Genomic DNA, 15,771 nt, shown 5'->3' with positions numbered 1-15,771 from the left:
TACTCCAGCTCCTCTGAATAAAACTCACATTCTTCATTATACAATAATGTACAGAATTTATAAAATTGTGAATCCTCTCCATGTTTGGGGGTTCGAGAGAATCCAAGCCTTCACATCATTGCTTACAAGAGTTTCCTGTCTAAACTCTTCGCAACACTTGAGAAAGTGTATCAATACTATACTATACTATAACACAACATGTATAAGAGGATTTCAGAGGGTTTGCCCTAACTGTTATATTATCGTGCATTTTTGTGCCTGATGGATTCCAGAACTTCCTTGTCAGTCGTTATCCTCAGATTAAGGTGGATTTTCTGTCCATCATAAACACGGAATTATGGAATGACCTGTTTCAGAGGTGTAACCAAGTAGCATTTTTTTTGCCATACAAATCCTTGGTGACCTCAAAAATTCAGACTGTATTTTAGAAAACTGGATAATGAAGACTGTCTCATTGTTTTTCTTCAGCTTGGTAGAAATACACACCAAGTTTTTTATTCTTGGCGAAAACATATCTAAGAGTCCATGTAACAGTTTGCTGATGCTGAAGATGAACAATCTCCACTCTAATAAATATGAGCTTTAGCCCTCACCTTCATTAGCATTTATCCTTGTGTTTTTAATATATGCTGAAAATTTTGCAAATATGTCAATTCCAGCAGTATTCGATTCATGGTGCTTTGCTGCAAGCTTGGGGTACCTGAAAAAGGAACATACTAATCAATCTTTGTCTATTTTTAGTCAGCATTCTCACATTCAACAAACACCACATTCATGAAATTGTCATGTAGCTGTAGCATCCACGAGAGTAAACCGGTTGATGTGGTGTATATGGATTTTGATAAGGTTCCCCACAAAAGGCTATTGTACAAAATGCGGAGGAATGGAATTGTGGGAGATATAGCAGTTTGGATCGGAAATTGGCTTGCTGAAAGAAGACAGAGGGTGGTAGTTGATGGGAAATGTTCATCCTGGAGACCAGTTACTAGTCGTGTACTGCAAGGGTCGGTGTTGGGACCACTGCTGTTTGTCATTTTTATAAATGACCTGGATGAGGGCGCAGAAGGATGGGTTAGTAAATTTGCAGACGACACTAAGGTCGGTGGAGTTGTGGATAGTGACGAAGGATGCTGTAGGTTGCAGAGAGACATAGATAAGCTGCAGAGCTGGCTGAGAGGTGGCAAATGGAGTTTAATGCAGACAAGTGTGAGGTGATGCACTTTGGTAGGAGTAACCAGAAGGCAAAGTACAGGGCTAATGGTAAGATTCTTAGTAGTGTAGATGAGCAGAGAAATCTCGGTGTCCATGTACATAGATCCTTGAAAGTTGCCACCCAGGTTGACAGGGCTGTTAAGGAGGCATACAGTGTTTTAGCTTTTATTAATAGGGGGATCGAGTTCCGGAACCAAGAGGTTATGGTGAGGCTGTACAAAACTCTGGTGCGGCCACACTTGGAGTATTGTGTATAGTTCTGGTCACCGCATTATAAGAAGGATGTGGAAGCTTTGGAAAGGGTGCAGAGGAGATTTACTAGGATGTTGACTGGTATGGAGGGAAGCTCTTACGAGGAAAGGCTGAGGGACTTGAGGCTGTTTTCATTAGAGAGAAGAAGGTTGAGAGGTGACTTAATTGAAACATATAAAATAATCAGAGGGTTAGATAGGGTGGATAGGGAGAGCCTTTTTCCTAGGATGGTGACGGCGAGCATGAGGGGGCATAGCTTTAAATTGAGGGGCAAAAGATATAGGACAGATATCAGAGTAGTTTCTTTACTCAGAGAGTAGTAAGGGAATGGAATGCTTTGCCTGCAACGGTAGTAGATTCGCCAACTTTAGGAACATTTAAGTCGTCATTGGATAAGCATATGGACATACATGGAATAGTGTAGGTTAGATGGGCTTGAGATCGGTATGACAGGTCGGCACAACATCGAGGGCCGAAGGGCCTGTACTGTGCTGTAATGTTCTATGTTCTACGTAACACCCAATGATCTATTTTTCTTTTCATGAGGCTATATGGTTGCCACTTTGTGGCAACAATCGAATATCACTGAAAAGTTCAGAATACCCTCGCTTTTTCTAACATCACTAAGGTACAATTTGTTCATAAGCAGGATGATTCTATTCACATTTTCAAATTAGATCAGCATTCATAAGGTGCACATTTAAGTATTACTGCAGCTTTTAAATCTTCACTGCTCTAAAATGACCAACATTAGTGAAGAAAATTAACCAGTGTCAACATCACCAGACCACTCCACCCCAATCCCTGTACTTTGTCTGATACAAAGCAAAGCTCCTAACTTTGAATTCTATGGAATTTCTCAGTAGAAAACCTAACACTGCACCAGCACGCGCTCCTTTCAACCTCTCATACTAGCTACTCTGGTATTTTTTGGTGAGGTTTGCATGTTTTGTGACCACTCATCATCACAAGCAGTAAGTAGTCCCGTGTTGCAGCTTCATCAAGTTGATTCCTCATTTATAAGTATACCTGGTGTGAAAGAGGACGGATCAGACCACAGCATGGAATACTAACAGTGACTGAGCCATCAATCATTAAAATAATTTAGTAAAATTAAGTAATTTAGTAAAATTTAGAGAATTCTGAGCAAGATTCTGCATCCAGAATTTAGATGCTTTAAAAGAAAGAGAAGGTGGTAAAAGAGGCAGCGAAGTGGCATTGCCAGTCAGGTCTAATACAGCAGCTACCGAGAGGCAGTTCAAGAATGATATGTCTACACAATCAGTTTGGGGTGAAGTCAGGAACAAGAAAGGAGCAGTCACTTTGTTGGGTTTTTTTTTAAAACAGACCCCCTAACAGGTGCAGAGAAGTGGAGGAATGGATTGGGAGACAGATACTGGAAAGGTGCAAGAAGTCACAGGGTTGTAGTCATGGGTGACTTCAACTTTACAAATATTGATTGGAAACTTTTTACAGTAATAGCTTATTTTGTCCAGTGCATTCAGGAAGGATTCCTGGCACAGTATGAAGATAGACCAACATGAGGAGAGGCCACTTTGGATTTGGTGCTTGGTAATGAACCAGGTCAAGTGTTAGACTGTTGGTAGTAGAGCATTTTGGCAGTAGCGATCATAACTTTTGTTACTTTTACAATAGTCATGGAAAAAGATAGGTACATACAGCCGGGTAAGGTTTATAATTGGGGGAACGGTAATTATAATTCTTTTAGGCAAGAACTGGGTAACATAAAATGGGAACAGATGCTGTCAGGGGAGAGCACTATGGAAATGTGGAGATTGTTTAAAGAATGCCTACTATGTATGTTCGATATGTTTGTCCCTAGCAGGCAGGGAAGATGCAGTTGAGTGAGTGAGCCTTGGTTCTCAAGAGAGGTCGAACAACCAGTTAAGAGGAAGAAGGATGCTTATATGAGATTTAGGAAACAAGGACTGGAAAAGGCTCAAGAGGGATGCAAGTTATCTAGGAAGGAGTTGAAGACAGGGTTTAAGAGAACTATAAAGGGCCATGAGAAAATCTTGGCAGATAGGATCAAGGAAAACTCCAAGGCTTTTTACACGTACGTGAGGAATAAGAGAATGACCAGAGAAAGGGTAGGGCTGATCAAGGATTGTAAAGGAAATTTGTGCACAGAGCCTAAACAGATAGGAGAGGTCCTTAATGAATACTTTTCTTTGGTATTCACTACTGAGGGGGACCTGGTTGTAGAGGAGGACAGTGTGAAACGGACTGGTAGGCTAGAGGCGGGTGATGTTAGTAATGAAGATGCACGAGGAATTTTTAGGAACTTGAAGATAGATAAGTCCCCCAGGCCTGATGGGATTTATCCAAGGGTTCTAAGGGAAGCGACGGAAGAGATTGCAGGGCCTTTGGCGATGATCTTTTCATCCTCACTGTCTACAGGTATACAGCCGGAAGACTGGGGAGAGGCAAAAGTCATTCCCTTATTCAAAAAAGTGAATCGGGATAACCGTGCAAATTACAGGCCAGTTAGTCTCATGTTAGTGGTGGGCAAATTATTGGAATTGGCTCTGACAGAGAGGATTAATGATCACTTGGATAGGCACAGTTTGATTCGTGATAGTCAGTATGGACTTGAGAGGGGCAGATCATGCCTCATAAATCTTACTGAGTTCTTCGAAGATGTGACCAAACAAGTGGATGAAGGTAGAGCAGTGGATGTGGTATACATGGATTTAAGTAAGGCGTTTGAAGAGGTTCTCCATGGTCGGCTTATGCAGAAGGTAAGGAGGCATGGGGTAGGGGGAAAAGGTGGCAGATTGGATTCAGAATTGGCTGACCCTTAGAAGACAAGGGGTGCTAGTGGATGGAAAATATTCAACATGGTGCTAAGTTATGAGTGGTGTACCACAAGGATCTGTTCTGGGTCCTCTCCTATTTGTGATGTTTGTAAATGATTTGGACGTAGGAGTGGAAGGGTGGATTAGTAAGTTCACGGATGATACGAAGGTGGGTCGAGTTGTGGATAGTGCAAAGGGCTGTTCTCGGTTACAAAGGGACATTGATAGAATGCAGAGCTGGGCTGAGAAGTGGCAGGTGGAGTTTAACCTGAAAAGTGTGAGGTGATTTATTTTGGAAGGACAAACTTGAAAGCAGAATACAGGGTTAACAGAAAGATTCTTGGCAGCGTGGAGGAGCAGAGGCATCTTGGTGTTCATGTCCAGAGTTCCCTGAAAGCTGCCACCCAGGTGGATAGAGTTGTTGAGAAGGCGTATGGTGTGTTAGCTTTCATTAATAGAGGAATTGAGTTCAAGAGCCATGAAGTTATGCTCCAGTTGTACAAAAGTCTGGTTCAGCCACATCTGTAGCACTGTGTCCCGTTCTGGTCGCCACATTACAGGAGAGATGTGGAAGCATTGGAAAAGGTACAGAGGCAATTTACCAGGATGTTGACTAGAATGGAGGGAAGGTCTTACGAGGAAAGATTGAGAGAGCTGGGATTTTTCTCTTTAGAATGATGAAGGATGAGAGGTGACTTGATAGAGGTGTACAAAATGATCAGAGGTATAGGTACAGTGGACAGCCAGTGACTTTTTCCTGGGGTAGAGGTAGCTATTATGAGGGGTCACAGTTTTAAAGTGACTGGAGGCAGATATAGGGGAGATGTCAGAGGTAGGTTCTTTACTCCGAGAGTGGTAGGGGTGAAGAATACATTGCCGGAGACAGTAATGGAGTCGACCTCATTAGGGGCATTTAAATGGCTATAAGATAGGCATGTGGATGACAATATAAGGTCGGGGTGGAGGTTAGATAGACATTAAGATTAGGGTAAAAGTTTGGCACAACATCGTGGGTTGAAGGGCCTGTACTGTGCTGTACTGTTCTATGTTCTATGTTCTAAGAATCATTCAACCCAAAACGTTAATCTGATTTCTCTCCACAGACCCTGCCAGAACTGCTGGGCTTTACCAACAATTTCTGTTTTTGCTGTTGAAGATGATTTAGTAACTCCTTGGTGGGAGGCCAGAAACACGAAAGACACAAACTGACTCTAAATGGTTCACCTTTTCCAACAGACACTTAATCATGATTTTGAGACCTAGGATCAGATGAGAAAGACTAGTGAAAAAGGGAAAACAAATGCACTCTGATAACTTGGATTTGTTTCTCTCCCAGTGATTCATTGATCTACAAAGATGGTTTTCTGCCAAGTACAAAATGGCACTAGAATAGGTTTGCATTTCCAGAGTAGGAAAAGGGAAAATGGAGACACTCCCTCATCCCTATTCCATATAATAAATGCATAAGTAGAAGTCAGGTGAGGAAAAGAAAATGTTGGATGAAGAAAAAGGTCGAAAAATAGAAATCATTCAACAGGGACATTGATAAATATATTATCAAAAAATAAGATCAGTAAATTAATAAAATTGAACTCAGAAATCTTATTCACTCTCAAAGTTCTTTAAAAGAAAGTATGTTGGGCAGAGTTTCCCAGAACTTAAGAGGAAACCCTAAAGAAACATCTTTTCATAGTTTTAGCATTCTCACCAATGTTGTGCTAAAGCTCGGGTGCAAGATTGGGAAAATTTTACATCTATATAACTATTTTAGTGATTACATATGGCCCTGGTTGAAGTTTTATGACACTATCTCAACTATGAAACTTCACTCATGGTACAAAATATTTACCTGAAACTATTCTAATCCATTTTACAGGTGACATGTTCTGTTCTATTTGTAATCAGTTAATCAAAAGAAAAACAGAGGGAAATGTTCTGTCTAACAAAATGTTATTCTTTTTGTCATCAATTTTCCACTAGCACAAGATGAAGAATGGGACAGCTGTCTCAGGTTGTATATTGTTTTCTTTCAAATCTAGCTCTGTATTCACAAAAGGGGCATTCCAGACATTGTACTTGACTGCTGCAACATGTAGACACAATCTGTCGATGTCACAGAGACCTTAAAGTCTCTACTACATTATTCATGCATATATAATTACACCATTATTCATAGAATCCCTGCAGAGTGGAAACAGGCAATTCAGCTCACTGAGTCCACCAACCTTCTGAAGAGCATCCCACTCAGATCCACTGCCCTACCCTATCCTTATAGCCTCATAGATAGCATGGCCAATCCACCTCACCTGCACATCTTGGAACTGTGGGAGGAAATCGGAGTGCCTGCAGGAAACCCACACAGGCACAGGGAGAAAATGCAAACTCCACACAGTCAAGGAATTGAACCCAGTCCCTGGAACTGTGAGGCAGCAGTGCTAGCCACTGGGCCACCATGCTGCTGGTAACAGTGGTAATCTCCAAAAATAATTTGTAGACTGTGTGTGTAAAGGAGAGGGTGTAGAGATTACTTCTACATATTAATTTGACAATCTCTGTTTTCCCATTACTGTGCTCATACATTGCTTTCACAACATATCAGTCATTTCCTTTTCAAATTGCTGCTGAGTGAAGAATCTTTCTTCAAGCAAGACCTTAGAAAAGCTATTTTTAATATAAACATATTACTATTTCCATATCCTGCAAATTAGATTAAAAATATTGTATAGATATACACTTCTCAAATTATCCGAAGAAAACTCATGCTCAATGTACAAGGGAAATACAAGAGATAATGGGAACTACAGATGCTGGAGAAGCCAAGATAACAAAATATGGAGCTGGATGAACACAGAAGGCCAAGCAGCATCTTAGCAGCACAAAAGCTGACGTTTCGGGCCTTTTCTGATGAAGGGTCGAAGCCCGAAACGTCAGCTTTTGTGCTCCTAAGATGCTGCTTGTCCTGCTGTGTTCATCCAGCTCCACACTTTGTTATAAGGGAAATACAAGATTTGTTTATGAAACATTTACTTAGACCTGCTGCACTTTTTTTTCTACTGGGCAGTCAAGTAACTGCTGCTGCCCATTCCTGTGTTACTACTAAAAATCCTGTTGATAATCAACCAACGAGAGACACGTTCAATATATGTAACAGAGAGGGGTCAGGAGGCAGGGCTACCTCAGTTTAATTTTATAGTTAAAAGGCCTTTAACTATCATCAGGAGAGACATTGTCCTAGCGGAGGGCAGTATTCCCATCTCAAACAGCTGGCTAGTTGGAGGCTAACTGCTCTGCAGTACTAGAAGGTGCAGCCATTGAAAGTATTGCAGGCATTTATTTGGGAGTGGGGCCCTTATGGTGCACTGAGAGTGTCCTGATCTCTAAGGCAGGAGGTCTATGTTCAAGTCCCACCTGCATATCTCTGAACAAGTCAAATAGAAAATATTTACTAGCCTTGGAGGAACAGCAGCCAAGAATGTTCTGAAACCTAGGCAACTCTGGGATTTTCCCAAGGCCATCAGGCAAATTCCAATGAGAGAGGTTGAGGAGGCATGCTGGTTGGGGACAGGGGGAAGAGGAAGGAAGGTCATGAGTAGGCTGGTCTGTGAAATCTCTCCACAGTGGTGATTGTTATCTCATCTAATAGAGGAAATGGCACTAATAGGAGACTTCTCATTAGAAATTTTAATGTTCTATTACTACTAAACAACCACTTGTATTTGAAGCAACTTTGCAATATTATCAGATTTGAATATTGTTGAGAAAAGACATTTTTCATTGCCCTAATGAATGTAACATGAACAAAGAAAACCAATAAAAATTTAAACCACCAATGCCTTTTCAATTGAATAAGTTGTAGCCATTTTCTGGTTTATTGTTCAGGGCAGTGCCTTGGCCAATCAGAATTAGTCAGAAATCACACCATACCAGGTTATAATCCAACAGGTTTATTTGAAATCAGAAACTTTCAGAGCACTGCTCCACATCCACATCATGGAGTAAGGGTAAAGCGGAGAGGTTTAAATATAAACAAAGCTCGGCAACTAGCTATCAATCATCTAATTAGTGTCTCTTCCATTGTAATATCTCTACTCAAAGACAATGTGCCAACCAATCAGCATATAATCTTTTTATACAATATAAAATCCATTATTCTCCTTTATATCATTTTTCCTAATGAGTGCAAGGCCAGAACCTCCAATAAATTGTGCCCGTTTACCACAATACTCAGGTTCCCTACTACCAAATGACTCTGGAAAACCAGATTTTACTGATGTTTTCAACCTCTCTGCAGTGTTATGGTGTGAGGATTTAGATTTAGCCTGGTTTACTTTTCCTGTCCCAATGGGGAACTTTAAGTATCCTTATGGTGTGGACCTGTGAATACCTCCTCCTCTCTCCAGCAACTGCACAGTAACTTCCATTCCCTTTGACTTGTAGTCCCAGTTCTGTCCACTGCGGTATCAGGCACTGCTGAGACTTGACAGCAATCAATCGGATTGGCCCACAGCTCTCAAATTCAGGACTGGCTCCTGAGTGAAGGGCACAAGTCCCATCCCCAGGCAACAAATGCCTGTGGTCAGCCAGTATTGATAGTGAGGTATCACTGATTGACTGCTTGGGTGGCAGGAAGGGAAATTCCACCATCCAAAAAACCCCAGCCAATGTTTCAGATTAGCGACCTTTCATCAGACCCGAAATATTAATTGTTTCTCTTTCAGTCACTGCTTGACTTGTTAATTATTGACCACATGATCTATTTTAAATTTATTTTTCCAACATTCATAGAATTTTGCTTTTACATTTATTCCTTTGATGTTAGTACTTCTGCAATATACTAAGCAGCAGATTTCAAAATAGCAGCTAACTTTAATCATTCAATCAGTCCTGTCTTCCAACCAATTACTTAATCCCTGTTGTTCTTTTACACTTGTTTCACTCCCCCTTTCGCTTGTTTAAAAATTACATTTAAGAATTTTCCCAAATCTGAAAGTTAAAAGATTATTGCAGAGTGGAAATGTAGTTATAAATTTAGGGTAAATGAGGGGGATCTATTCTGGGTCCTGCCTGACATTTAACCTATCTACTGGAGTTCTTTGAAGAATTAATATATGAAGTGGATAAAGGAGAACAATAAATATACTACTTATTTTATGCTTTTGATAAGGGGCCTCATCAAAGGCTATTGAGAGAAACAGGAGTTCATTCATGTAGATAACACAGTGACTGGCTAATAGGAAGCAAATATTGGTGTACCATAGTGATCAGTGCTGGTGCCTCAAATTGTGACGCGGACATGAAGTAGATACAAAGAGAGAAATAGGTAACTTGAGTAACTCAGCAAAGGTCTGGCAAACAAAGTATAATGTAGGAAAACGTAAAATTCTCTATTTTGTTCCAAAGAATAAAATAAAAGTGTATTATCTCAATGCTGAGAGATTGTTGAGCTCTGAAATACAGAGGATTTCCAGAACCAGGGTTCACTGTATAAAAATGAAAGTGTCCTGTTATATATATACTTACGTTGGTGGGCACAGTGTTTCCTCCAAAAATTCTTCAATTTTGTTGACATCTGTCTTGACATCTCCGTTAAAGGTCAGGAATGGAGGGTGAGTACCAGGAGCTAAATTATGCAGGTCAGCTGGTTTTCTATAAATAAGGAATAAAACTTATCATTAATTGCAAATATACTGCAGAACTCTCAGCTCTATCAGAAACTGCTGAGATTTGAAACAGTTAACCAATTTACAAACAAAATTGAGACAATTATTGGAAAATGAAATGGAACAAATAATATCGGAAATCAGAACTGTTGATCATCTGCCTCAAATCCACTTTCTTGCCTGCTTCCTGTATTCTTTGATGATTCCTTGAGACACAAAATGTCAGTTATAAATAATACAATGATGGAGCATCCACAACTTTGACTCAAAAATCTTTCCTAATCTCAGTCTTAAATGATCAACCCATTTATACTGAGGATGTGCTCCCATGACCTGTGGTCCCCCGCCAGGAGAAACAACTTCTGTCTAAGTATATCCAAACCTCACTGAATATCAACATCTACAATTCTTTTATATAGGCTGAATAACTTCAAATTTCCCCACATTTTCCAATTGCCATCTGAGTGATCATTCACTTATCTTGTCTCTCTCTTCGCAACCTTCCCACAGTTAACCTTTTCATATAGCTTTCAAAAACAAATACATTTTTTTTACAAAGGCCAAACTGCCAGAAATAGCAGTAACATTTGATTACAACAAACGTGGATTCATTACATGTAGATTCTGGTTCCTGAAAGTCTAGATTCCAGAGTGTGAATGAGGTTGCTACAGATATAGTCAAATCATTAGTGATCATCTTCCAAAAATTAAATATTACTAACAAAATTGGTAAAGCATAGTTGATGACTATTGTATACTTAAGATTGTCAGAAGGGATGGAAGATAATGTACTGTTATGGATTAATGATTAGCTAATAGACAGAAAATAGTTGGAATAAATGAGTTATTCTTGCCCTGGCAGGCTATGATTACTGGGTACTACAAAGATCAGTATTTAGGTCCTAGCTGTTCAGAATATATTTTAATGATTTGGAGTTGGGGACTAAATTTGCAAATTTTCAGATTTGTGGGTGATACAGAGTAAAGAGGGAATGTATTACGAGAAAGATGTAAAATGCATCAGGACGATTTGGACAGGCCTTATGATTGGATGAGAACATGACAGGTGAAATATGGATAAGTGTGAGGTTATCTAATCTGTTGGGATAAACAGAAGTGTAAAGTACTTCTTAAATAGTGAGAGGTTAGAAAATGTAGATGCACAAATGGACCTAGGTGTCCTTGTTCATGAGTAATTGAAGGCGGACATAGGTGCAGCAAGTTATTAAGGCAGCTACTGGAACGTTATCCTTTATTGCAAGAGGACTTGAGTACAGGAGTAATGAAGTCTTGCTTCAATTGTAAAAGGAGTTTGGTTAGACCATATCTGGTGTTTTGGACTCCTTGCCTCAGGAAAGGTTTTGATGCCAGAGGGAATGCAATAAAGATTAATCAGATTTGTTCCCAAAATAACAGGACTTTCCTATGAGCACTGGGTCTGTGCTCCCTAGAGTCTCAAAAGGAGGAGAGGTGATTTCATTGAAATCTGCAAAATATAGGGTAGGTGCAGGTAGGGTGTTTAGCCTGGTTGGGGACAGGGTATAGAACCAATGGGCACAATTTAACATGAAGGGGCATGCCACTTTAGGTCTGAGATGAGGGAATTTTTTTACAACTTAGAGGGTTGAGAATCTATGGAATTCTCCACCATTAGGGTGTGGACAGTCAGTCTTTGAGCAAGTGTAAGGTTGAGGCTGATATATTTCTGATTACCAATAGTGTAAAAGGGATGGACTGAGTGAAAGGTACTGAAGTACTTGATAAACAATCATCATACTGAATGATGGAGAAGGCTCAAAGGGCCGAATAGCCTATTCCTGTTCCTATATATTTATTACTCTTGATTTCTTCACCTAACACATTAACAGATTATAAATAACGACCTAACATTGATCCCTGTGACATTTTACTATGAATAGCGGCAACGTGCAAATGCCCAGCTTATCTCTGTCCCTATTTTCTGTCCATTAACAAGTCCACTACTCACACCGATATTTTCCCCAACTCCATGAGCCCTTCCTTTGTGCATTAAACTTTTCTGTGGTAACTTATCAGATGCCTTTTGGAAACAGTGTATGCTATATCATCTGATTTCTCTTTATCTATCACAGTAACTACATCCTCAAAAAACTGAATAAATTTGACAATTTCCCTTTCATACTTCAATAATAACTCTATCAGATCAAATTAATATATCCTAAGCTGATTGTTAAAACTTCCTGAATAATAGATTTCAGAATTTTCCTGATGATTCATGTACTGGCCTGTAGGTCTGTTTACTTGTTCCTTTCTTGAATAGCTGTGCTACATTTTGATAGCTTTCAGTCTACTGGGAGCACTCTCCAATCTATAAAATTTTGGAAAACCAGAACTCTCCCTGGAACAAATTAGAACCAGAGGATGAAGGTCATCAGTTCCTGATATCTGTCTTCTCTTAGTCACTTCAGCTTTTCCAATACATTTTCTCTGCTGATATTAATTTTAGGTTTGTCACTGTTATTGGCCCCATGGGTTACCTGTGATTTTTAGTCTTGCAGGCAAGAATTGTCAGCCTAATTTTCAGAAGTCTAGACAAAACATTTGGCTTGTTTAATGAACTTAATACAAAAAAAAGTTCATTTTAAAAACCTTAAGAAAATACAGCATTAATTTTAATTCTAATTGTAAAGAATCCTTCAACTTACTTGAGGAATTGATACTTTAGCCTCCTGATTTTTTTAATTCCTCTGTGCAGCTCTGGATAGATTAAATCATCTTGTTGCTGAATTCTACACAATTATCATTAATGCCCATGACCATCTGACAGAAGGTGAGGTGTTAGCAGCAAGAGTCCACTACTCTTTGAGCTTAAATGCCTCATTATTTTGCAGAATCCCAAAGGGCTATCCAGCACAGAACTGATGCGGAGGTGTCGGTGTTGTGCTAGGGTGGACAAAGGTCAGAAATCACATGACATCGGGTTACAGTCCAACAGGTTTATTTGAAAACACAAGCTCTGGGAGTCTCACTCCTTCATCATGTGTTAGTGAGACAGATAGTATCAGATACAGAATTTATAAGTAAAAGATCAATGGCGCACACCACTGACGAGGATGTACTAAACAAACCTAAGATGCTGTTAAATTTTTAAATCAGTTAGAAGTTTTAATTGAGTAATATGTATATGTAAACCCTGGAATTCCTTTCAAGTCATGGTCCTGAGAGAGCTTATCAGTGTAACAAAGTGGTGACATTTTAGGTCAGAAAATGCACGTTGGGACCACAGCTTCCCTCTTCAGTGGTCGAAAATGCCCTCAACTGCATCACTTGTGTTTCCCACACCTCAGCGCTCACACTCCCTCCCTGCAATAAAAACAAAGACAGAATTCCCCTTGTCCTCACGTACCACCCCATTAATCTCTGGATTCAACGCATCATTCTCCGCCACTTCTGCCACATACAATCTGGCCCCACTACCAAAGATATATTTTCCTCCCCACCCTTATCTGCCTTCAAGAGGGACCGCTCTCTCTGCAACTCCCTTATCCGGGCCACATTTCCAACTAGCACCACCAGGCACCGTTCCCTGCAACTGCAGGGAGTGCCACACCTGCCCCTACACCTCCCACTTCACCTGTAACCCAGGCCTGAAGAAAAACCTCCCACATTAAACAGATGTTCACCTGCACATCTGCTAATGTGGTCTATTGTATCTGCTGTGCCTGATGTGGCCTCCTCTACATCGGGCAAACCAAGTGGGGGCTTGGGGACTGCTTTGTGGAGCACCTATGCTTGGTGGCAACAAACGACAACACCTCTCAGTCACAAACTACTTCAACTCCCCCTCCCACTCCCTGGACGACATGTTCATCCTGGGCCTCCTCCGGTGTCACAACAACGCCACCTAGAAACTGGAGGAGCAGCACCTCATATTCCGCCTTGGATGCCTACAACCCAATGGTCTCAATGTGGACTTTACTAGCTTCAAAATCTCCCCACCCCCAACCTCATCCCAAGGCCAACCCTCCCTCTCATCACCGCTTCCTTGACCTGTCCATCTTCTCTCCCACCTATCTGCTCTTCCCACCTCACTGACCAATCCCCACCACTACCTGTCTGTTATCACCATCTCACGTACCTTGCCCAGCCCAACCAGCACTTCTCTAATTATTTCAGAGCCCCCAATTTTTGAAGCAGAGTCCCAACTCAAAACATTTGCTTTCCTGCTCCGCTGATGCTGCCTGGCCTGCTGTGTTCAGCCAGCTCCACACTACGTTATGTTACAAGTATGACCTTGTTTAGAATCTGTGTGTGTTTTGGTTTGGAGTCTGACTGATTTTATTTCTAAAGTAGGAATTTATAAAACACCATATTGACTGACTGTCTATAAATTGTGGGCTTTTTGAACAAAATTAAATTTATCTGAAAATACAAATTCTCACATGTGAGATCGCGCACGTGCGTGCGTGCGCGTGCGTGTAAAAATGTGTGGCAGTGAATGAGAGTGTCTGGATCTGTGTGATAGAGAGAGAATCTGACTCCAAACACATTCTAAAAAGGCTCAAACCTTACATGCATTGTGTCACCTAAAATGTCACCTCTTTTTTACACTGACACAACCTTAGTTCTCTCAGGACAGTGACTTGAAAGGAATTCAGGGATCTACATATATAAAATCAATTAAAACCTTCTAACTGATTAAAGATTTAACATCATCTTAGGTTTGTTTTATACATCCTCATCAATGGTGTGCACCTTTGATCTACTACTTACAAATTCTGTGTCTGATACTACCTTCCTCACGAACACCTGAAGAAGGAGTGAGACTCCAAAAGTTTGTGATCTCAAATAAACCTGTTGGATTATAACCTGGTGTCATGTGATTTCTGACCAGCACAGAACTGATGAGTTTAGTCAACTGAGTCAAGACAGTCTGAGTGACAAATAGCCGAGAAATTCAAACAGATGACTTTCTGATTAGCTACTGATTTCAAATCACTATTCCTGTGTAGGAGGATTTTGAACGATGACACTAATTATTTTAGTAATAATACTGAATTTCATGATATTTTAAATCCAATTAAGTAAACAGAAGTTCAAGAAGTTCAGGGGTGGCATGGTGGTTCAGAGGTTAGCGCAGGGACCTGAGTTTGACTCCGCCCTTGGGCAAATATCCATATGGAATTTGCATGTTCACCCCTCATCTGCATAGGTTTCCTCCAGGTGGTCAGGTTTCGTCTCACAAACCAAAGAGGTGGAGTCTGGGTGGATTGGCCATGCTAAATTGCCCATAGTGGCGAGGAGTATTCAGTTTTGAGGAATTAGCCATGTGAAATGTAGGATGACAGGGACTAGGTTGAGGGGGATGTTCTTCAGAGGGTCGGCATGGACTCAATGGCCTGCTTCCACCCTGTAGGAATTCTTTGCTTCTAAGTTGACAAAACACCCTCATCCTCACCGGTTGGTAATTGAGTTTGGTGGATCCTGCTGATATAAAGAAAGTGAAGATTCTTCTGGTCCAAGTACATTACTATCAGTGAAAATTAATGTCTATAGAGTATCATTAGTAGTATCAATGAATATGAATAGACAAATATTTCATTTTCTGGTCTAGTGGCCTGACTTCATATTTGAGTGATATTTTTACAGCCTGACAAATACACAGGTGGATAAGAAATAATGTTATTTGGGTCCAACATCAACTTAATTTGAATGGCATCTTTTTAGACGAAAACAATATGGCATGTCATAGATGCATAACCAAAAGACAATCTAATGTTCATGGGAATGACATGACTGCACCCTATTCTAGACTCAAAAGATTCAAATGAGATACAGAATCATACAGA

The 15,771-nt window shown here is 40.4% G+C and overlaps 1 protein-coding gene across 2 annotated transcripts in view; it reads right to left on the bottom strand.

Moving 5' to 3' along the window:
* LOC125452632 (chloride intracellular channel protein 5-like) overlaps positions 1-15,771 on the bottom strand; it is a 155,445-nt gene that overhangs the window by 39,325 nt on the left and 100,349 nt on the right. For both annotated transcript variants that reach the window (XM_059645427.1, XM_059645428.1), the window contains exons 3-4: positions 9,804-9,929; positions 594-700 (exon numbers count right to left, since the gene is read on the bottom strand). In XM_059645427.1, coding sequence (XP_059501410.1) covers positions 594-700; positions 9,804-9,929 — 233 coding nt within the window. The remainder of the gene's footprint in view (positions 1-593; positions 701-9,803; positions 9,930-15,771) is intronic.

This window comes from Stegostoma tigrinum, chromosome 4 (assembly GCF_030684315.1).
Source record: "Stegostoma tigrinum isolate sSteTig4 chromosome 4, sSteTig4.hap1, whole genome shotgun sequence".
Taxonomy (NCBI): Eukaryota; Metazoa; Chordata; class Chondrichthyes; order Orectolobiformes; family Stegostomatidae; genus Stegostoma; species Stegostoma tigrinum.
The sequence above is the reverse complement of the archived record's forward strand: the minus strand, read 5'-3'. Positions and strand labels throughout refer to the sequence as shown.